The sequence below is a fragment of the Carassius carassius genome, chromosome 50 (genome assembly GCF_963082965.1).
Source record: "Carassius carassius chromosome 50, fCarCar2.1, whole genome shotgun sequence".
Classification (NCBI taxonomy): domain Eukaryota; kingdom Metazoa; phylum Chordata; class Actinopteri; order Cypriniformes; family Cyprinidae; genus Carassius; species Carassius carassius.
Window position 1 is genome coordinate 14,799,341 of NC_081804.1, and position 23,951 is coordinate 14,823,291.

Here is a 23,951-nt window from a genome sequence, read left to right on the forward strand (position 1 = left end):
AGGGAGGAGAGAAGGAGGGGACAGAGTGTGACTAAAGCCAGTCTCTGAAACCAGACCGAGTGCCGCGTGGATCTCTCCTCAAAAGCTGAGCGTCCAAGGAAAGAGCGTCAGCGTCTGTGAGGGAGTCTTTGGGAATCAGATTCCACGGAATACAAAACTTCCAAGAATTCCAAATAAACCTCGGAGAAGAAAGAACAATGTCAAGTGCCCTCGTGAGACGAAGCTCCAGTAAGCAAGGCTTGCAGAACCTCCTGAGGTGAGGACTTTGCATCAGATCATTTAAGGCTTACAGATGGGATCTCAGGTGTGATGATGGCCATATGTAATTTCTAATGTCAGTTTTATGGCTAATGATACAACATGGATTTGTTCTTGTTTGAAATGAAGGGGATTCATTTAATATGTAATGCATTATATGATGTTACAGTTTGTATTTCAGTGCCATATTGTGTGTTTTATAATAGCTTTAAGAACCTGTCATCCTTTGTTATGGGAATACATGATTTGTATTTTATTTTACTTTATTTTATTTTATTTAACAGCATACCTGTTTACACGCATGTTAACATTTACATACCTGATAGACATTTTTAACAAGATAAATTTAAAATGTCAACATTGTGGTTGTTGTGACTGTTTAACAAATACCTAACAAAACGTCATAAATAAGATCATTTTGAGATATATATATATAATGTATGTATGTATATATATATATATATATATATATATATATATATATATATAATGTATGTATGTACACACACACACACACACACACACACACACACACACACACACAGTAATGAACCTTATAGCACATTTTACTAAATCTTAGCAATTCATGCTGCCTGATGTCTTTATAGAGAAATGTATGCTAGTTTACTGTGAGTTTTATAAGCTGGAATGCTGTCGGACTTCCAGATGAGAGTTAACTGTTTCTTCCAGAGGTGCTGTGGGTTTGTGGATGGATGATGGGACAGAAGAAGGGAGGAAGGGAGTAGGGAAGGGTTGGAATTAAACATGTGACCTGTTGACAATGATTGTGACAGTAATATGAGTGCTCATCTGTGAAGGTGATGCAAACCAACTATAATTTAGGTGGAAAACTGTAGGTGTGTTTACTGTAAACAATGAAGCTGCCATTTAGCTATCTACTCATTCAAACACCGAAAACTACCCGACTGTGTTTTCCCACAAACACAAACATGTCTGTTTAGAACTCAGCTAAAATAATCCAGTTCAACTAAAAATGAAACTACAGTCATTTGTTTATCCCTCATGTCTTTAACAACACCTATGACTGTGTTACTTGTAACACAAAAGGAGTGGTTTAATGAGTAAATGATGACAGGGATTTGATTTTAAGTATAATAAACCGTCATATGAACAACTATGCATAAAGCAAAAGAGTTCTGTACGGACAGGATTTGAGCTGGATCAGGTGTGCTTTGTCAAACACAAGTGAGTAGCATTAATGGCAGACAGGATTTATTTTCCCAAGACTTTTTTTTAAGAGCTGCCAAAACCAGCCTTTTCACACACTCAGCAAGTTGCTTTATCTATTAACGGCTTACATTCATCAGAACTGTTGTGTGGTGAGTTGAGACACATACCGGATACGTCAGTTTCAAAGCTGTGTATGCAATATTTTGTATCCACTTGTCACAGTATTTTGAAAACAATTACAGTGCTTCTATAAATTGTAAAGTATACACTGTATGCCAATCTGCCACTTACGGCAAAATCATTCTACCAACTATTTTACACATTAAAGGTTTTTTTTTTTTTTCAAAGTTGTAAGTAAAACAAAAATGATTGGAGCACATTTTACAAGACAATACTATACCAGTCTTTCTAATTCAAAATATCTGTGTGTATTTGATGTGCTACTAGTAGCTTCTGTGTAACTGTTTGTGAAATTTACTTGCTTAAGGAAACTTGATTCCAACACATGATATAAAAAAAGGTAACTGTGACTTTTTCCGCTTATAATTGACACTTGTTTTCCTTGCAGTTGTTAGTTTCCTTTCAGGTAGTCAGAATTTGAATGATATAATGGTATAAAGACATTTGGAAGAAACAAAAAAAGTAAGAAAATTAGCTTTTACCTTTATTCCATGGTGGAAACAACAACAAAAATCGAAATTGAAACAAGCAAAAAACAAAACAAAACAGAATTGTGAAATGTAAACTCGGAATTCTGAGAAAAAAATCAGAAGCAGAAAGAAGACAATTCAGAATTGCAAGATAAAATTCATAATTCTGAGTTTACATCTCACAATTCTGAAAAGAAAAGTTGTGAGACCTAAACTAGAAAAATCAGAAAAGCTATAAAATAAAACCTCGCAATTGCACTTTTATTTCTCAATATTTTCAAACCATTGTTTTTAACTTGCTCAAAACATCTCTTTCTCATTGTGGTCTAAGCTATGACCCCCGATCCATGGACTTTACGCGAGCTGCTCTTCTATTTACCATACTCTGATAAGAGCTGCTGGAATGCAGGGGGTTTAGCCATTGACTGAAAGGGGGAATAAACTTTACCATCCCTCTGGCAGTGTGCTTTTCTGAAGGTTTCGAAGGTTTTTGGCAGCAGAGTAGAATAAACACTGAGGGCACTGTGTTGTGTTTAGTTAAGCATTACAAGAGTCTTTAGAGAAGAATAGAGGGGGGTTGGGGTAAGATGCGCCAATGAGAAACAAGGTAAAATTAGGGTGAGTAATGTATGTATAAGGATGTCGATCATCTGAAATGAGAAGAAAGTGTCTATTCCTGGGCCAAAAAAAATAACAACAATTTACCAATGCTTAATCACATTCAAGTCTTTTTTGCGTGTTTTATGCACTTTTTTATACACTAACAAATTATAATATTCAAAATATTTACATGATGTGAAACATTTTGCAATTGTATTTGCAATAGAAAACAAATACTGTTTAAAGGTATTATTTACTGCATCTGATGCTTATGATCATGCTATTTTTGGAAATGTAGTTTATGGCTAATATTCAATAATTTAAACAATTTCAATTTTAACATCAACGTGTGAAACATTTTTAAAACTGGATAACTTTGCTTTGACACTCGACAACATTTTACTTGCAGTGTGGAAAATTTGCTTGGCATGCTACAATTTTTTTGTAAAACAAGAGATGCTCCCAAAGACTCTCTATATAATGGACTAATATTGTCATCTGAAAAAATCTGTACTTTTTTCAACTACACTGAAGAGGTGGCACATCTTACCCCACTCTCCCCCATAATCTAAATATATTAACTTTCTGTAGATTTTCAACTGGAAAGTTAATTTATTGTATGCAGTCACTTATAAATATGTTCTTATTTTTTTGTAGTGTGCTAAGAAATAAATCATTTTAAGAGCTCTCCCATTAAATGGCATAATTACAGATATTTCAGTTCTCATGATTCATAATGCCGCACTTTCCACAGCTTAGATCAGTGCTTTGAAATGTCGTCAGCCGTTCAGGGAACACTGGGAAACGCTTGTGAGGTTTGCAGTGATGTGACCACACACTGACAGCAGGAAGACACTAACATGCCTGGGATAATAACTCTCCTTTGCTCTTTAAATATGTCGTTAAGATGACATCATCGGAGTCAATAAACCACACAGCTGCCCTTCAGTGCAGATGCAAAATTAAAGAGGAGCAAATAACAGCATCCATCATTTAGATCTAAAAGAGCAGGATTTGCTTCCCTGTAAACAAACTCTAAACAAGGACTTGCTTCCCTGTAAAAGAGAACAAAAGTGAACATTTAGATGGTTTTGAATTGAGAACAACGATTTGTTCAGTCATACAAAGACGATCAGGAAAAGAGTAAGTTAAGAACAAGGTGGTACAGCAAGAACTTCCCTAGTAGCACACGTACATCTCAGCGACGTCTATTTGACGTCTGCATTTACATCTACCAGACGTATTTTTCAGTGTTTGATCATCTGCAATACGTCTATAGGACATTTCCTTTTAGATGTCAAATAGATGTCTATAAGATGTCTTTAAGATGTTTATGATTTCGAATGTATGTAAAACTGACATCTGAAAGACGTCTATCAGACGTTTGTAGACAGCAGATGCTTTCCAGATCAAGAGATCTTTAACAGACATCTTGCAGACGTACGTGTGCTATCTTGGTTTTTACTCTTAACATTTTAGTCTGAAACATACATCACAGAGACGATTATTTTACATATCTTTTAGAGTGTTTGCTCATCTGCAACACTGCTTTAGGACGCATCCTATCAGGTGTCAAATAGATGTTTAGAAGATGTCTGTAAGATGTTTATGATTTATAATGTGTGTAAAACTGACATCATAAAGACGTCTATCAGATGTTTGCACACAGCAGATACTTTGCAGATGAAGCGATCTTTAACAGAAATCTTGCAGACGTATGTGTGCTATCTGGGTCGTCTTGAAATTTAAATGAATGACTTGCAGTTGCTTTGTCACTGTCTGCTAAAAAAAAAAAAAAACGAACTCTCTTGCTTCATCATGTATCAGACAATGGTCATTTACTGAGCAGTTTCACTTTAATAATTAAGGTTCAGTGCTGGAAAGGGAAACTCAATTCAGAGGTCAAGTTCCATGTGACTAATTTAAGACTGACCCATCTAGCTCAGTTCTCTGCAAGACCAGACTTGGCTTGGGTGAATTAGGGCAGGCAACAATGACGAAAAACATTTCCCAATCCATCAAGCCCTCCAAATCCGTTCAGCCTCAGGGCACCAGGCTGTGCAAGTTTAGTCAACACATTGTCAGGGGAGGTGAAACATGCTGAATATAAGCCAGGCTCTTGTTTTCTTTTCCCCTCTAACACTTTATTGTTTCCATTTAGTTCAGTAATGGGTCTGAGAAACATTTTGCCAGTCTGCGTTGACAATACGCTCACCATGACTGAAAATCTGTTTTCACTTGTATAACTCTTGGAAGATGGTGTTTCCAGACATGGAGGAAAAAGAAAAGCAGGCTACATAAACAGACTGATAGTGGCAAATAAATCAGATATTGAATGACATCACTGGCAGGACTGACATCATTCGGGTGGCTTCTGCCAAAAACTGAAGTAATCCTGTCTGGGTGATTAACAGCCGATAATAATCAGAGGCACGGGACCTGTGTGTGGCACATCAGATCTTGTCAGAAGCCCTTTGTGAAACTGTATGGTTTCAGATGTGGTTTGGTTATTATTCTGTAGTCGGGTTATGAGTCGAAACTGGTTTGTACCCCGGTAACTGCAGCCAAGCTGATATTCAGAACATCTAAATTGCAATGATGATAGCACTTTCAAACAACGGTTCAATAAATAGAAAATTAATCATCTTAATAACTTGTTTCAGACTAAATTTAGCCAGTTATATATTGTATATATTTTTTCTTTGCTAGTGGAAAGATCTGAAAAGTCAGCAGGACCTTCTGAGAACTTTACTAAAGGTTCCTCAGTGAACGTATTCAGTGACAACAATTTATTTATTTATTTATTTTTTGTTCAGACCAAAATGAAAATCGAATAAAAAATAAATTCTCACCCTCAAGACATCCAATATGTGCAGTAGATGTGTTTGTTTCTCTGAAATAGATTTGAAAAAATTCAGCATTATATCACTTGCTCATCATTGGATTCTCTGCAGACAATCGTCAGAATGAAAGTCCAAACAGCTGTTAAAAATATCCACAAGTATTATACATGACTTCTTTAGCAATTCATTTTTTTTTTTGGTTTTACATTATAGGTTCTTTCCTCTCAACATGTTGGTTTTACCACTATCATTTATAAAGAACTCAAAAATAAGTTGTGGAACCTATACAAAGGTTAATCTATTGCATTAGTCTGAAGAACATTGGAATTTATTTATTATATATATATATATATTTTTTTTTTTATGTTGATGAATGACTGATGATCTGTCAATATGCTTTTATGGCTAGCTGTAAAGTCATCATAGCAACCTGTGACCTCTGACCTAAAATTATTCTGAGGGTCATTGGTGACCTGTGTTCACCTTTAATTGACCCAGAATCTAAAGGACGCAAAAATGATTTACTCACCCGCATGTCCTTCCAAACCTGTGTGAAGTTCTAGCTTCTACACAGTACAAGAGAAGCTATGTTGGGCTCCAAACAACATTGAAGCTAGATAAGCTAGATAAACACATAGACGCTTCAGCGTCTTGAGTGTGAGTTTGCAGGGTCTCTGTCACTCAGTACCAGAGAAGATGTTCCTCTGGCTCCGAATCGCCAAGCAAGGGACTAAACAAACTATTGCTGGAGATTTCTTAAAGAGGTCTATATATCATAGTCAGCAGCACTCTTCTGAGCTTAGGGTCATTCATCATTTGACCATGGGTCTCACATAGGTCAAGAAAGAACAATGATTGTCTTCAGATGTAACAAGGGGCTTGCTTTTGCTTCTCTTGCTGCAGAGTGACGGCCCAGCGAAGCATTGAAGATGCTGAGGAGATTGAGAGGGAAAGGAGACGTAGGGCCCGGGAGGCCTTCTGCAAACAACAAAACCTGTCTGGATCTGCTGGTTCCCCTCAGGACAGTGTGAACCCACCTGGGACCGGCCTGTAAGTGTGAAGGCCATTCTATTATTCACACTTCACCTGGTTTTAGCTAGGATTGTTTTGTTGCCTGGTGGATTTCCATCTGAAAAAGGGAAATACAGACTTGCAACATGTCAGCTTTTTCTGGTTAAAGGTGGTCCACTTCGACAGAAGGAGACCGTCTGACTGACATGTAAAGCAACTAACCGCAGTTTGTTTAGTGTTGGGGTCAAATAAGAGTGTCCAAAATCTAGTTTATTAATTACTACTCTTTATATTCATGTTGGTTTCAATTTAATGCGTCGAAAAATGTCACGTGATGTTACCATAATCACACCTTGAACACATTGTGAATGTATGTGTGTATATATCTATCTATCTATATAAATCGAAAATTAAATCAGAAATGGAAAACATGGTAAAATATATAAATACACAAGTAACTGTATATATGAATTGCATTTGTAATGTATTTTTGAGCACATTAAGAGATCCGACTGCTCCCTCATATCACTAGATCGACCCTGTTACATGTCTTTAAAGTTGGGCTTTAGCAAAAGATCAGTTTAGATTTCTTTCTCTCAGCTAAACCTACAAGTGCATATTTACAGTGGCACAGCTGTTCTCTAATCATTACCTAATCTCTGAAGAATTTGCAGCAGGCATGCCTTTGGAATAGGGTTTATGTCATATCCCACACCACAGAGCATTTGCTTTTAATCAGAGAAACATTACAGACCTCACATCCCATGTAATGTGTGAAGTTAAACAGCTCACTGAGTCATCCTGTTTAAAGCAGAAGGTCATATAGGGCCACTTTGTAATTATCCTTGTTCAGAGATGATTCAAAGTTTCACTCTTAGATTAGAGACACATGAATCATTAGACTTTCTAAATGGGTTTAACATGGAAAGAGGTTTTTAGTAATGCCCGTGTAGGAGTTTTCAAACTAGGCTCTTACAATAATCTTGTATGTAGTGTAGTCCGATTTTTTTAACTGGGCTTCTGAATAGTAACGACTGATTGTTGATGTTCAGTGGTTATGCTTTGCTGAAAATCTGCTTCAATTTTTGAAGCAAATCAATTCGATTTCAAGACAAAAACGGCCTCTCTTATCACTGTATGAGCTTGAGTGCAGGTGTGTGTGTTTAAACCTTTTATGAACTCTTTGAACAATCCCTTACACAAATTTACCCTTGTAACAATAGTTCGTTTCCAATTAAGTCATTTATATGGATTAGTGATGATGAAGTGATTTTAATCTCATTGAAACAAAAATACGATATCACTATACAGTAAGGGTACATGAATAATCATCACTAATGCCTAAATCAATACTTAATTCATCATAAACGAATGATTGTAATAATCACTTTAATCTCTCTTATATGGTGAATTAAGTATCAATTTAGGCATTAGACATTATTACAAGATTATTCATGTACCCTTGTTGTAAGGTGAATGCTACTGGGCTAGTTTTGATTAGCATTTGGCTTAGTTTTGTTATGCAGACCTGGCAACCCTGAAACCAAGATATTTGTGTTTGATCTTAAACATTCATTTAAAAACAACAACAACTAATAGTAGTAAAAATAATAATAATGGACGTTTTTTTTATATTATCATTTCTGTGAATTAGAATAATTTTGGTGAATTTACACTGGCAAATATTACGAAGCCCTGCACATGACATATGAAAAAATATACTGTTCATACACTGTTCATACTTATTATAGTTCATTTCATCATTTTAGGAAATTGTGGCCTCATTGTACAAAAAATGAAGAAACAAATGAGGATACAAATTCTAATTTATGGCCATTATACATGACAGCTGTGAAAATTTGCTGAACAATGATAAATGAGACACTTTATTGTGGTTTATATATTTATTGTGGCTTTATTTGTGGAATCATATATTTAAAATATTTTGTTTGATGGTTTTTATTTTTTAGCTATGAAAGTGAACTCAAACCCAGTTGCCCTATTGCTGTGGATGAGGATGAAGGTTTCAGCGACTGGACCCAGAAGCTGGAACGGAGAACACGGTCCAGAATGGATGAGAACGGCAGTGGAGAACAAACACAACAGGAGGAGAAAGACGTGAAGGCAAGATCTAGACAAAGTGAGAAAAGCAGCTTCACCACTTCCATACAGTATCAGCAAATACAGGACAGAGACGAAGAGGAGAGAAGACCAGAGGAGAAGAGGAGCGCTGATAGACGAACAGAGACCAGAGAGAGGGTGAGCAGTCAGAGACCAGAGGAATGGCATGATGACATGAGAGGCAGCAAAAGCAGACAACAGGAAATCAACCCACCGATGGAGAACAAGGTGCCAGGAGAACTGTTACAATATCAGCAGTAAAGAACATCATATCATGAACGTTACTATGTCTAAATCAATGCCATCACTCACAGATAAAAGAGGAGAAGAAGGAGCTGAAGGTGTCATACACGGCTAAAGTCTTCCTACAGCAAGACAGAACACCTAACGGCAATGCAGAGGAAGTGACATCACATCTGGTCAAAACCAAAAGATCACCCAGGTAACTTGTTTCCATGAGCTTTCACACCCGTAGGGTTTTGGGTAAATCTTATTTACAATAAATAGTGTTTAGCATACAAAAGAATACTTTCAGGACATAATTCCTCATAATTCCTATTATTGTAAATATATATATATATATATATATATATATATATATATATATATATATTTACACCATTGAAAAAAGGTTGTCTTTTTCTCACCAAGGCTGCATTTATCATTTAATCAAAAATAGAGTAAAAACTGTAATATTGTGAACTATTCAAATGTATATACTTTTTTTACTTTAAAACATAATTTATTCCCGTGCTCAAAGCTGAATTTTCAGCATCATTACTCCAGTCTTCAGTGTCACATGATCCTTCAGAAATCATTCTATTTGTTGCTCAAGAAACATTTCTGAATATTATCAATGCAGAGAACTTGCTGCTTCATATTCTTGTGGAAACCTTGATTCCTTTTTTTTCAGGATTCTTTGATGAATGGAAAGTTCAAAAGAACAGAACTTATAGAGAATCGAAATCTTTTGTTATATTGTTATGAAATGTCTTTAATGAACCTTTTGATCAATTTAATGCATCATTGTTCAATAAAAGTACAAAACAATCATCATTATAAAAAATAAAAAATTCCTAAATAATATGATCTTATTCACTATTTTTAAAGTACAGCCTGTTTAATTGTGAGAGTCAAAGAAAGGGAAAATTCATTATGGATTGACAAAATAATTGTTTTGATGACAGCTATGATTTATGTTTTTTGATTAGTAAAGATGGTTTGTAGAGAGCTTGACAACATTTTAAGTTGACTTTAGGGGAAAAATAGATGTAGAATTTGGTCCTGTTAAATTTAAAGGCTTATGTCATAAATGTTGTAGACGTGACCTAATATTGTTGCTGCCAAAAAGGTTGTGCCAGGAAGTTTCTGAAAGGGCTGTTAAGGGAGTTAGTTAATATCTAATCTCATATAGCCATATTTTTAACTAATACTGTAAGGTCTGGCCCATTTTACTGCTTATTCTGGCCAAGAACTATCTACTTTGACAGAAAAAAACTGAATTATTATAACCTCTGCTAACCAAAAATAGGAGTAATGTATGACTGATCAGAATGTCTTTCTGTCCGAACCTAATTTTTCCTAACCGGTTTTCCACTCTTCTCCAGCAGGACAGTAGATATAAATCAAGCCTTTGAGACTAAGAAAGACATGCAAGCTGGTCTGGAGACCGAGCTGAAGCTGGAGAAGATCAGACCTAGCCACCAGGAGAAGGAGAGCCAGGAGATGGAGCAGCTATGGCAGCGTCCTGCCGAGACTGAGCTGGAGGAACTGAAGAAGAAGAGAGAGGAACAACGCAAGGCTCGCCAAAAGGAGGAGCTGAGAAGAGAGGACAAGGAACAGAAAAAACTAACCAAAAAAGAGGTGGCTTGGCTGATTTCTATCCTTCTAACACTCTGTTTTGGTGGGAATGTTAAACTGTCTAGGTTTCTTCCAACTGTAGAACATTATTTAAGGTTTCAGTTGAATAATAACTACAGGAGGACAAGAGACAGATGAAGGAAGACATTGAGAGGAGGAGGATGGAAGCAGTGGAGAAGAGGACGATGAATCTCAACATCACTTCTACAGATGGTGATGACCCATTTAACCCTCTAAACCCCATAAGTCCAGCTTTCAAGGTAACTATACATATCTGCATTAATATTCCCAACCTTTCTCTACAGAAAAGTACAATGGCAGTTGTATAGTGATTCATATGCAGTGGTTTTGATGGCACCTGTAATTAATCTCTGTAATTACATTTATAATTACACTGTTGATCCATGCCTTACACCTTAACCCACCCTTAAACCTCCCCATACCACCAAACCTGTCCTTACCTATATTTTTTGATGTGATTCTATAGTAGTTAAGGCCACTTAATATAAAGTGTGCTTGAATTCTGTTCTTTTTATTTTCTCAGAATACATGCTCCATTTTATTTTGTAAGTTGCTTGTGTTTGTTGTGCTGTGATCATACCCGAACGTTTGCAGTGAATATATAAGTTATTGAACACATCTTTTGAGTCAAGTGGCACGCATGCATATTTCTATGTTGATCTCTGTATAAGGATTGCCTGGAATATTCCAGGTTCAGAACAAATTAACATGTTTTTGAGGTTTATGTAAAATAATTATGATCAACATTTCTGTAAAAGCTAAATTTAATTTGATAATTGACAGCTTGTCATTAGAACCTTACTCTGGAACTTGGAATATTCCTTAAAATGGGTTTAATTCATTTTGACACTTCAGTATAGGGTCCAATTCACACTAATAACTAGTTGCTTATTAGCATGTCTATTATTAACATATTGGCTGTTTATTAGTGCTTATAAAGTACATATAATGCATGACATCCATAATCCTACCCAATACCCTAAACTTAACAACTACCTTATAAATTATTAATAAGCAGCGAATAAGGAGTTAATTGAGGCAAAAGTCATAGTTAATGGTTAGTTAATAGTGAGAATTGGACCCTAAAATAAAGTGTGACCCATCTTTCTTTTTTTTTTACTAATTTAGTTTAACTACCAAAACTGCTTGACGAGTGTAATTTGTTTAATTGCTTCATTTGGTTTACAGCGTGTAAAAACAGCTGTGCATTTCCTGTAGAATTTATTCTATTTTTCAATTTCTTGAAGACATTTCACCACTTCTTCGACAACTGATGAGTTGAATTTCTTCAATAAATGGAAAACCATTTTCAATGGCTTGCAATAAATTCTACATGACATTCTGCAATGCTTGAACATTTGCATAGACACATTCATTAACAAACTTTCTAAAAACAGTATCATGCATACAGAAGTTGGACAAAAACGAAAACACCATAATGCTAGATTTCATAACCACTAGTGCTTGTTAAGGCACAAAAACAAACAAACCCCTAACCCTAACTGGAGCCTAGAGTATCGGAGAGATTTGTGGCATGGGCAACCACCAAGAACATTCAAGAACATTTTTCCAAACAACAAAAGCATGTACCTATAGTACCTATAGACCAGTGTAGTAGTCTTGTGACAATATCAGGTGAGGATTTGCAGTCTGTGTTTTGGGGACCCTGAGTTTTCCAATGCTTGTCTGTATATTTACGCAATAAACAGAAGTGATTGACAGTTGAAAGTACATTCTCAGCGAGCAGAGGATAAAAAGCCACAAGGGTTGCTTTTGTGAGCCTGAAACAGGAGCTTGTTATAACATGTACTCTGTTAGTCTGAGGAAGTGAGAAGAGACTGAATCAAACAGTATAATGACAGTTCAAAGTGAACACACATCCTTCTAAAAAATAAATAAATAATAAAAATGGTCCATCCCATAATTACACACACACACACACACACACTGAAGAGCTGAGAGCTGCTGTGACTGGTTCATGCAGTGAGTTGCAGTGAATTAGTCCAGTTCTGTATCAACCAATTAACTGAAAAGAATAAGTTCAAAAGAACTAGTCTGATTCTTTAGTTCAGCTCACAGAGCAATCAATTCTTGGGGTAACGGCTCACTGGAGGTGAAAACTACTATCCTTTGTTGCTTAAAACACAACCTTTAATTAAATATGACAAGAATCCTCTCAATCACTGCCAAACTCGTAAACTTTTTAACGTTTTTATTTGTATTTGTATTTTTATCCAGATCACCGAGAGAACAGAATCCTTGAATCGATCTTTAAAGAAGAGGTGAGTTTATTCATCAAAATAAAATGTGTATTAAGCCTAAACTAATTTGACTAACTAAAGACTAAATTGACATTTTTGGCCTCAGTGACTTTGCTATATATGGCAGATTCTTGACAAAAACGTACAATTATGTTGGAAAAATGACTGTTGTTTAAAGGTAAATATTGACATAGGTGCCATAGGTCAATGTAATACTTTGTTAGTCCATCGCCTTGTCAGTAATGATTTATGGTTCAGCTAACTTTAACCAGATGTGGAGTGTACGTATTAGTGATGAAAAGTCATGGACTTTTTTTTTGGAAGTCATGGATTTTTTTATATTTAATATTTTTGATTTACATTTTGATCTAGTATGTATATTTGATTTTATTTCAACTTAAGATTTAAATGTATAACCAAAAGATTAGGTTTAGTTAACAATGATAGCACTGGAATGATAATAATAATAATAATTATTATTATTTTTGCAAACAGTAACAGTTTCAAGAAGACCCAGAGACCTGTTCTCCTGCCCAAGATCGATGACAAACTGGAACAATACACACATGCAGTCGAGGTTCAGTTCACAGCCTTATATGTTATTCTTCTATGTATTAATATATATTAATCTGTAGTCAGATGTGTACAGTAAATTCTTATTTTAGTATCTAATGCCTGGTTTAAAGAACAATCTCTTAGTCAAACCATAATTTAGGCAAATCAGGGCTGTTTCTGGCAGCATTTACACAAATGGATCAGATGGTCTATATTTAGAGTGATTCAATCTCTTTCTGGGACAGTCTATTGTTACATTTGCAGTATTACTTTAGAAAACTCACTGAGCCTTACTGTCCTAATATGCTGCAGATCTCTTCTAAAGAAGCAAAGATGACCAAGTCAGCATTAGTGGACATGCCTAATGTCTCTGCTCCGGTGGCCTCCAAAAAAAGCCTGTTTGAAGTGGGAGAGGCCTCGAGTCAAAACAGCCCGAAAGGAACACCTTTGAAGGTCAGAAATCAGAGATGTGACTCACAACCTGTCATCAGTCACTTACCTTCATGTTGTTTAAAAAAAAAAAAAAAAAGAGTATTGTATTGGTCACTCTCACAGTACAAATAAAAGGTCCTGAAGCTTTCAAGTAATATATATATATATATATATATATATATATATATATATATATATATATATTAGCGGTGTAACGGTACATGTATTCGTTACAGGACCGTTTCGGTACAGGGTTTTCGGTACGGTGCACGTGTGTACCGAATGACCGAATGCAATATTTTGTGCGCGGAACATAGGTACATTTTAGTGTTTCCAAACGAACATATTAAGTGGCGGAAGTCTCCGCGTTCAGTGTAAATCCCCCCCTGCAGCTGATTCTAAGGCCGGTGACACACTGGCTGCTTGGCGTGAGCTTGGCGTTTCTGCTGCGTGTCAGTTGCGTGACGGCTGCTTCGCGTTTTCTGTGTCTTTACACACCAGAACTGTGCCTGACGCGGCACGTCTCAGATTTTGGCGGCAGCGTGAGTGTGCTGTTCTGCATGTGTTCTCATTTATAAATGGTTTAATATATTTTTAGGATACGGACTGTGTGAAAGTGGGTGTAGCAAACCTGATCAACCATTGGGTGAAAGGAAGTCCAGAAGGCGGGAACAGACACTTCCTGTCCACACCGTCTGTAAGTTTATTAATGAACCTGGGTTTGTTTCAATGGTAACCAATGGACTGGGGAGAGATTCAGGTATTTGTCCAATGGTGGATTAGAAATAACTGAGAATAAAAATTATCTCACTGCCATATTGACATGGACATATCTCTCTCTCTCTCTCTCTCTCTCTCTCCCTCTCCATCTATCTATCTATCTATCTATCTATCTATCTATCTATCTATCTATCTATCTATCTATCTATCTATACACTCACTGGCCACTTTATTTGGTACACCTTGCTAGTAACAGGTTGCACCTCCTTTTGCCTTCAGAACTGCCTTAATTCTTCATGGCATAGATTCAACAAGGTGTTGATTCACCACAAGATGCCTAAATGCATTGAGTTGATTGGCTGATTAGCAATCTGTGTTACCAAGCATTTGAACAGGTGTACCTAATAAAGTGGCCAGTGAGTATGTACATATTTTTTTTTTTTTTTTGAAAGACTGAGACAGCTGTTTCTATGTAGATAAACGAATATATACCGAAAATTTACAAAAATATACATTAATGTTGCCCCCTTCTGGCAGAATGAGCTACTGCATCATTCTGAGCTACTTCACTTATTTTCCCTCACTTTCACAAAATAAAAGTTCATCAATCTCCTTGTCCTTTAAACTGCAATGTTCTTTGCTGTAGTTATGTGGTTTATTGTGTTAGCAGTTAAGGTCTGAAGAACAAACATTAAAGATCATTACATCCATAATTTATGGACATTGTTTCTATCAAACATAAGAGCTTTTGAAGAAAAAAAATTGTTTAAAAAAAAAAAGGTTTATCTTGGAATTAATTGAGTGAAGCTAGATTATGATTGTGTAATATCACTTTAAGTTTACCATAATAATGCCTGGTTTACGTTAAACAAATAATTCATCCAAAATCATTTACTCACCCATTCCAAACATGTTTGATTTACTTTCTTCTGTGGAAAACAAAAGGCATAATTCTGAAGAAAAAAGGACAAAAATACAATAAAAAGTATTTCATACAACTCATCAGCTCTGTCCATGGAAAATCTTAATATCACCCATACTGTAGCTTGCCTCATTAATTAAAGTTTATGAGAAGTAGCCATGCCCAAATTGTGGATAATTCATATTTATTGTAACTTTTCAATGAGTCTGTTGATCCGGTTCACAATATTGGCCTTAATGATTCAAAGAATCAGATCGATCTAGTTCTTGAGTTCAACGACTCAGTGATCAAATCAGTGAATAATGACTTAAATTTCAGGTCAACTATTCCATGCAGATTTCGCAGAATAAAGTCATTCTCAACGATGCTTTCTAATTTTCATTTACAGGATGTTAAACCTGGAGATGTTCTGCAGAAAAAGAACATGTGGGAAATTATTGGAGAAGGTTCTTCAACCGAGAGGTCAGGACTGGGAGGAAAGGTAAATATTCAGATAAGAAATGTACTGATAAACCTAAAAATGATAAATATACTGTACATTGAAAATGAATCTCTCAATGAATGCATCTCATGCTATTTCTTCAACTCATCTTTTATATTTTTAGGCCTCCTCCTTGGGAAAGCAATACAAGTTTGTTGTGACAGGCCATGGAAAATACGAGAAGATTTGATGTTGATCATTAAAGTGTCTTCCCGGATTGAAAATCAAGTGAGACGCTTTCTTCTATTTTACATAAAATATACCTAATTTAAAGCTAACAAAACAGTTTACATGGACAGAAGCATGGTAAAAGAGCTTAAAAACATGACTATGTAAATAAAAATGCCCTCCCTCCCCCCCAAAAAAACACATTGGGAACTTGAACACATAGAACAGACTAGGTAATGTTATCTAATAAAACTAGCTACCAGGCTAGTACTAAACTAGCTATAAAGCAAGCTAGCTAAGATTAGTTTTAAAATGTTGAATGTTGTAGCACAAAAAAAACACTTTCAGAAAAAAATAGCAAAAACTGACTTGCTTACATTATTTCTAGTGCCTTATGGGATGACATCCATTTCCTCATATGTACACACTGACACTAATGTACTTTTTTATTTTTATTATTAGTCCTAAAAATTTAACCCACTAAATAAATGTTATTGTTCTAATTTAAATCTTTCTTGAAATAATAATACTGCATAAAAAGTTATGATATCTCAAATTTGGAGAGGTAATATAATTATATTAAAATAGGCTATATCTGAAAACACCTGAAAATTACTTTACCTTTTGAAATCTTGCAGTCCGCAGGGTTTTCATATGTCAGTTTGATAATATAATGACAATATGTCTCAAACAAATCACAGCAAGCTGCTAACACAATGCAAATGTTTTCATTCAATGACATGAAAGTAGTCATACAAAATATCCTCTCTCAAAACAGATATTTTATTAAAAAAAAAAAGTTATATATATATATATATATATATATATATATATATATATATATATATATATATATATATATATATATATATATATATATATATATATATATATATATATATATATATATATATATATATATATATATATATATATATATATATTATAACATTAAATCTATTACAGTGCACCTTAGAATGCAAACATCGACATCAGTAAAGAGAAAATGTTCTCAGTCTGATGGTTTCTGCAATAAAAGACCAACATGCAAAAAAGGTCAAGCCCACGAACATAACATTACCTGAAATAAAAATATACATGAGTTGACAACCAGCATTCACTGTTATTTATTTGATCACAATGAAGCAACCATTTACTGTATATTTAAGGTTTGGCCTTTTAAGGCTTCATCAGTGAAAACTCTTTGTCAACACTGAGCACCAAGTAGGGCAGCAGAGCAGAGTGTGCCATGCCTTGCTTTCAGTACTAATAATAAGGCTAAGTACAAATTTCCAAAACTTGGCATACTTACTGTACATCTCGTAATTCTTCCCCATTTTACCAATTCCACTAGCACACCCATCTAAAACTCACACTCAATTGTCCCTACACCTTCAAAAACATGCAATGGAAATTTGTTCCTCAACACCATGTTATCTTGTTTAATATCATATCCTCACAAATACTTTTTACAACCCATTAAGCACCGTAGAATACTGGCTATAGAAAAATATTGCTAAGAAAAAAGTGTGGTGTATACTTTTGTTATAATGTAAAAAAAATAAATAAAGTGAGGCAACTTCAAATTGTAGATGCCTAAATCCTGCATATATTTTACATTTTCATCCCCAAAAACACTCTCTTGATTTTGTGTCTGGAGTGATAATACTTATTTTTTATTAAATTATTGAAATTATCTTTTTCTTTTTCTTTTCTTTTTTTATGAAAGTGTTCAGAGATGTAAGTATTATCAAAATATAACCATATTTAACATGCTTATGAAAAAGGTTGAGATAAGTTTTGAAAGTCTTAAGCAATAAAGTGAAAACGATTCTTTATTCAATATTCTAATTAGCTTAAATTGCTAATGCCAGATGAAAAGTGGGCAATACCTACTGCAGATAAGATATTGTGCATTTGACAGAATTTTTTTTTTTTTTTAGTTCACTTGCAAATTGACCTGTTATAAAGTTATAAAAATATATGTAAAGAATTGGACTGGATAATAAACAGAACTCTACCTTCACAATGAAAGCTAACAATATCCTTGCCCATTATTTATAATTTATTCAGTTAGACGTCAGTGGTTTAAGAAATACTAAAGCCTTTGGCTGTTCTATTAAAGTCTTTTTGCTCTTCATCTTTATTTTTGTGGCCTATGAGTCCCATTTCAAAAACTGTTGCAATCTTTGTTGCTGGTCGCGAAGCTGCCTCTTTTAGTCGCCTTGCATCAAACCGCGGGCTGTACAGGAGAATTGGCAAACGATGCGCAAATGTAGGAATTTCTTCTGTCTTTTTCTGTTCTGCCTCCATCTTCTTTTGCTCTTCAGTTTTATTGGCTTCGATTTGTTGCATTATATTCTCTTTGGTGGAGAACATGTGGAAGAGGACAGCATCCCACATTTTTGCTGCCCTTGGGGAATCCTGGCTCCCACTAGACTTAGCTTCGGCTTCAGACTTATTTTGCATTTCACTTACATTTTGATCAGTGCTGGCAGGGATGTCTTTCTTCGATGCAGACTCCGCCTCTGGAAACTTGGGCTCCTCTGCTTCAACCACCATGTGTTTCTTAAGGCGAGACCAGCCACTGAGTTTTGACTTCATTCCTTTTGGTTTCTGCATCACCTTCAAGAGAGGCTCTGCAGTTAGGGAGGAGCCTTCCTCACCCTCCTCCTTCTTCTCCACTGCAGACCTGATATCCTGTTGGGGACTAGATTTTGCTTTCATGCTGTCAACCTTTTCAGGTTCAGTGTCCTCTGTTTTAAGGTCCTTTTGGTTTTCTTCCAGTGGTTTAACCCCACCCTTAACCTCTCCTTTATCAGGAGTTTTTTCAGAAGAAGCGGCTTCCAGCTTCTGCTTCTTAATTCTCTCTAACAAAGACATTTTTGCCTCTGTTGGCTTCTCTGGTACTTTGGTTGTTTTGGCATTGACTTTACCTTCTGAAACCTTTGGAAATGCTGGCTTTCCCGCATCTTGATCAGATAATGGCACAGACTTACTTTCAAGTTTTGGAGTTTCCTTCACAGTTGGAGGGATTGGCATCATTTGGCAAAGTCTGGGAGATCCATAGGTTGGAGTTCTGACTCTTGGTGTCACAGTACTTATTGGCTCTACTTTTGCTTCTGATGGTGGTGTATCAGCTACAGATACCACAATAGTTGGAATTTTAACATCAAGAATTTTTGCTTTTAATTCCGGCATAGTTGGCTTGGGAATGTCCCTTACAGTGTTTGCTTCTGGCTCAGATGCTGCCTTTGGAACCTCTGGAGGTGGAGCCACTACAGCAGTTTCCTCTTTAACAACACCAGCCTGAGGTGGCTGGATTTCAACCTGCTCGTTAGGCTTTACCTCAGACTTGTCATTTGTTACAGTCACATTTTCATCAGATTGAGGTACTATTGGTTCGTGTTTTGTAAGATGAGTTGCCTTTACACTTGGCAGTGCAGTTGATGTAGAAATGCTAAAAGTGGATGTGTAACTCTTTATTCCTCCATGGGAAACATATTCAGCAGGGGTCAATCCATAATATATTGGTTTGGATTTAGGCGCTGTTGGTGTTTTGGGTCTTTGACCTGCAAATGGATGAACTCTAGATAAAGGTTTCTGATACCCAATTGAAGATAAACCATGCTGTGCAGGTTCAGTCTTGGGTGTTGTTGGAGTTTCAGGCTTTGGCTGCTCATTTGCATTTAGATTTGAGCTCTCCTTGGGTATTTGGGTCTTTGGCTTTGATGACTCAAGTTTTGACAGGTTTTCTGTGGCCTTATCCAGCTTTTCTTGAAAGGGTTCAGTTGATTTGACATCTATTCCCCCAATTTCTAACATTTTTGAATGACTAGTATAATTCACATGATTTGAAATTTTCTGCATTTCATCTTGTGGTCCAGTCAAACTTGAGGTTGGCGTTTTGGATCTTCTGCCCTCCATGTGCACAGGAGATACAGCAAATAAAAGCGGATTTGGTCTTGAAATCTCAATCACAGATACTCTAACACATGACACGTGATCTGAGGGTGTCTTGGGGCGTCCTGAATGTGTTTTTATTGAAGTAAAGTCATATGTTGGTGTTTTTACTTTTGTTGATATTGTAACACCCTTTGTCTCGAGTGTTGGGGTTGCACCCTGTTTTGTCTCAGGTGGCGGCATTGCATTTTTCATAGTCTCTGAAGTTGGAGTACTGACCCTTTTTATTTCAGAAGGTGGAATTGTCTCTTTGTTGACTTCAGAAGTTGGAGTTGGGCTTTTCTTAATTTCTGAAGTTGGACTTGCAATCCTCTTGACTTCAGATGTCGTTGTTGTAACCCTTGTGATCTCTCTAGTTGGTGTTCTGTCTCTTCTTATTTCAGATGTTGGTGCCACTATCCTTCTAACCTCAAATGTTGGTGTCGGGGCTCTTAATAAATCTGCAGTAGGTGTTCTTGTCCTTGTTGTTGATGCATGAGGTGTTCTCAAACCCACAGATTTTGCTGTGTAATTGGCAATTTGAGGAACTACAAACAATGGTTTGGCTGTTCTAGAGACTTTCAGAATGGTCGGCTGAGGGCTTAGAGATTTAGAGGTTACATGAGTGGTAAGATTTGAGCTGACATTCAATATTTGTGAGGTTTGTAGTATAGTGACTGATGTAATAGCATGTGTATCAAGTTCTGGAACTGTTGAGGCTGTGTATGTAAATGCTGGAGACAGGTGTTGGGGAGCCGAATATGGTTGTGGCGAAAACCTTGCCGTCTTGCCATAAGTGAATCCTCTGTGATGAGGATAAGGAGACGATACATGCTGATACAGTGGTCGGACGCTGAAGCGTGGGTGTACTGCGCCAATGAAGAAAGGTGTCTCTGGAGTCTTGGGAGGTGTTGAGTGATCACTGTGCTCCAGGTCAGGGCTCGCTTCATTTACTGGAGAGAGGCTTGAGCGGAAAGGGACCGATGGTTGTGAGGCCTGGGCTGCAGCTTTTTTCTTTGCTGTCTTCTTGAGTAGTTTCTGGAGCCGGACATTCTCTTTCCCAGGTTTGGGAAGCAAAGGTGGGGGGTACTGCTGGGAAAGCAGGCCTGCCTGAGCAGTATTGCCAATATTGACAGCCATTAAATCTTCAGACCCTGAAACAAATAAATGACAGATATTGTATACTTTAAACACAACCATAATGAATAATGATAGTTCTGGCTAATAATGGTAAAGAGGTAAAAAACCATTCCAAAATTAGTCATTGTAAAATAAATCAGCAAAAAAGCATTATTCACAAATATTTTTGTTTTCTCTTTTTCAGGTGAATTTTCCAGTGACCACTTGTGAGGAATTTATTTCAGTAATATCATCTTTCCCGATTCACCAAGAACACATATACATTAACATATAGGTCGTACAATATTTCAGTCAACTTTTCAATACATAAGGAAGAAACTACAATGTATGTGCTTTTATGTTTTTTGTCTTTTTTATGATTTTTCCATTTTTGACTGTTGTAATGGCGTGACTTTGGAACGTTTCCCTACAATCTATGTATTTGTTGCATATACAATGTAAAAAGAAACTTATTCTCAAAAATCTGACCAATTGCAAAATAATACAAAGTAATCTTTTCTTTTATTTTTCCTCAGTATTTTTTGCAGTATTCAGGCTAAATTTGGGCTATGTATGAGTATGACCTGAATGTGAATGTCAAATAGTTCAAATAGTGATGATGTTTTGTCAAATGTTTTTTATATTGATTATCTATGCTATTTTTATACTAGGACACATTGTTACATTTATATAGACTTGAATTGTAGTTGAACAGAATAATCCAAAAACATATTCCAAATTCCTGCAGCTGATTCTTATGCATTTAAGGTTTTATTTTATTACAAATATGACATTGATTTTCTTACTTCTCTGCTCTTATACATAATGCATAACTTACTAAACTTTTTGGATTTCAAGAAAACACTGGAATTTCTCAATTTATCATATTTAATATTAATCTAAACATGTTTGTTTAGTTACAAGCATTTTGCTACCCAATGGTATTGAGAATTGTTAAAACAAGAATATCATTTGTAGGCCATTACCAGCCAGCTTTTATTTTCAATAAATTTGATATTTTGTATGATTCTTAATTTTGATTTCGGCTGCTTATTCTCAATGTAAAATGGAAATATCAGAATGTTTTTCACTTGATAGGATGTTCCCATGCAGTAAAATTCCACAACACATCTAGGATAGCTCCTTGGCCTAATTTTAGGGTGAAAGCAAATGAGCAAGTCATCTGATCCATATCACAGAGTGTGGTGCCACTTTCCACCCTCAGCGTAAACCAATGCCAAGAGATCTGGGGGCAGTCATTGATTTAGCCATAGGTGGGGCAGCTACATTAAATTACATAATAAATCACTGAAAATTTACTACCAATCAAATTCAGTGGTTTCTGTTGACGCACAACCTAAGATCATATATCACAGAGTTGCTTTTAAGTTTTTCAAACTATACTGATGCATGCTGTATTGATATGTTTACTAAACTACCTTAAAACGTTACAATAATAATTAGCTCTATGACTGGACTATTCATAAATGGTATTCATGAAACACTCATGGACATTTCCTGGCTCATTTATACAAAAATAAAGATCATAATTATAAATAAAGATTATGAATCAGAGGGTTTATAAGCATTTTTTGAAAAGCATAAATATAAGAATACATCTCATGAAATGTAACTATATATGTGCTTAGAATACATAAGAAAATATATATAAAAAAATGTAATTTTCTTATGTTAGGGATATTTAGATATTTGCCTGCAAAATACAAAAACTGACTACAAATTAAATCCAGTCGAATTAGAAAATATATATATTTTAAAGTATGAGATACTGAGGATAATGACTTATTTTGTGTCTGTATAACACAAACTTCTATGCAAAACTGCAAATGTGGGTCAACTGTAGAAGAAGCCTCTAGCTCAGAGTAACACAAAGAACCATATGAGAGGAGGTTATCCTTTTAAGGCCCCGGTAGGCTGGGCAGTTTGGAGAATTTCCAAGATGCAAGTTTAAAAGCGGAAACAATAGCAAATCAGTAAAATCATGCACAGCTTAATTGCTTCTTAGCAACCACCTTGTGAAAAAAAGAATCATTGTACATGTAAAAATATGTGCTCTGGGGCGATATGTACACTTATACGCATGTGCTTAAAAAAAAGATAACTTACCAAGAGATGATTGTAACAGAAGACTGTTGAACACACTTCAGACAAGGTCCCCTGTAAATATAAACATGCATGATTTATTATACATGTCCTTGAATATAAGCAACTGCATATTAAAACAAAAAAAAACCTCAAATATGGTGACATTGAAACAAATATTGATATTATTAATTTCAGTTTAATAGTGTTATATTACAATCCCTGTTGCACAAATCTGTCAAGATAGCCTGCAACAAACTGCTGAAGCCTTTTAACAAAAGGCAAACATGGCATGCACTTCCACACTGCATTCATATAATAATTAAATTTATGCATTTAGCAGACGCTTTTATCCAAAGTGACTTACAGTGCATTCAGGCTATCAATTTGTACCTATCATTGTACTTGATAAAGCAATGCTCTACCAGTTGAGCTAATAATAACCGGAAGACAAAAATATCAAATTTCAAGCCATTTTTTTTGTGGTTTTATACCTGCTTGTCTGCTGTTCAGGGGTGTCCGATGGCTGCCTGCTTGTCCCAGCTTGGACTGTCAGAACGGAAGACTCATGTTGAGTTCAACTATTCCCCTTCCTTCAAATGGAAGGCACAGGCTCCATAGCAGTCCAAAAATAAAACCCTGAGTCTGTTACTCAGAATGCATGGCGAGTGGTGACGGTATAGAGGGAACCGT

At 35.7% G+C, this 23,951-nt stretch overlaps 2 protein-coding genes across 3 annotated transcripts; one reads left to right on the top strand and one right to left on the bottom strand.

Annotated features, from left to right (window-relative positions):
- Window positions 1–21,720, top strand: lsp1a (lymphocyte specific protein 1 a). Of its 2 annotated transcripts, none has more exons than XM_059545789.1 (13): window positions 1–256; window positions 6,446–6,592; window positions 8,524–8,902; window positions 8,989–9,116; window positions 10,282–10,537; window positions 10,654–10,794; window positions 12,794–12,837; window positions 13,312–13,393; window positions 13,684–13,824; window positions 14,402–14,500; window positions 15,834–15,926; window positions 16,051–16,154; window positions 21,361–21,720. In XM_059545789.1, the coding sequence occupies exons 1-12, from the start codon at window positions 198–200 to the stop codon at window positions 16,114–16,116; spliced, it is 1,635 nt and encodes a 544-aa protein (XP_059401772.1). In that variant the 5' UTR covers window positions 1–197; the 3' UTR covers window positions 16,117–16,154; window positions 21,361–21,720. The 2 variants fall into 2 exon arrangements, with proteins under 2 accessions (XP_059401772.1, XP_059401773.1); XM_059545790.1 differs by having other exon boundaries at window positions 10,285–10,537.
- prr33 (proline rich 33) lies at window positions 17,912–23,951 on the bottom strand. Its single transcript, XM_059545788.1, has 3 exons — window positions 23,753–23,951; window positions 23,283–23,333; window positions 17,912–21,190 (listed from the first exon to the last, which is right to left on the bottom strand). The coding sequence occupies exon 3, from the start codon at window positions 21,174–21,176 to the stop codon at window positions 18,183–18,185; it is 2,994 nt and encodes a 997-aa protein (XP_059401771.1). The 5' UTR covers window positions 21,177–21,190; window positions 23,283–23,333; window positions 23,753–23,951; the 3' UTR covers window positions 17,912–18,182.

Coding starts and splice junctions, on each gene's coding strand:
- prr33 (XM_059545788.1), bottom strand. CDS start 21,176: ATGGCTGTCAATATTGGCAATACTGCTCAGGCAGGCCTGCTTTCCCAG.
- lsp1a (XM_059545789.1), top strand. CDS start 198: ATGTCAAGTGCCCTCGTGAGACGAAGCTCCAGTAAGCAAGGCTTGCAG. Junction 9,117..10,281: donor AAAACCAAAAGATCACCCAG/GTAACTTGTTTC, acceptor ACTCTTCTCCAG/CAGGACAGTAGATATAAATC. Junction 13,394..13,683: donor AATACACACATGCAGTCGAG/GTTCAGTTCACA, acceptor AATATGCTGCAG/ATCTCTTCTAAAGAAGCAAA.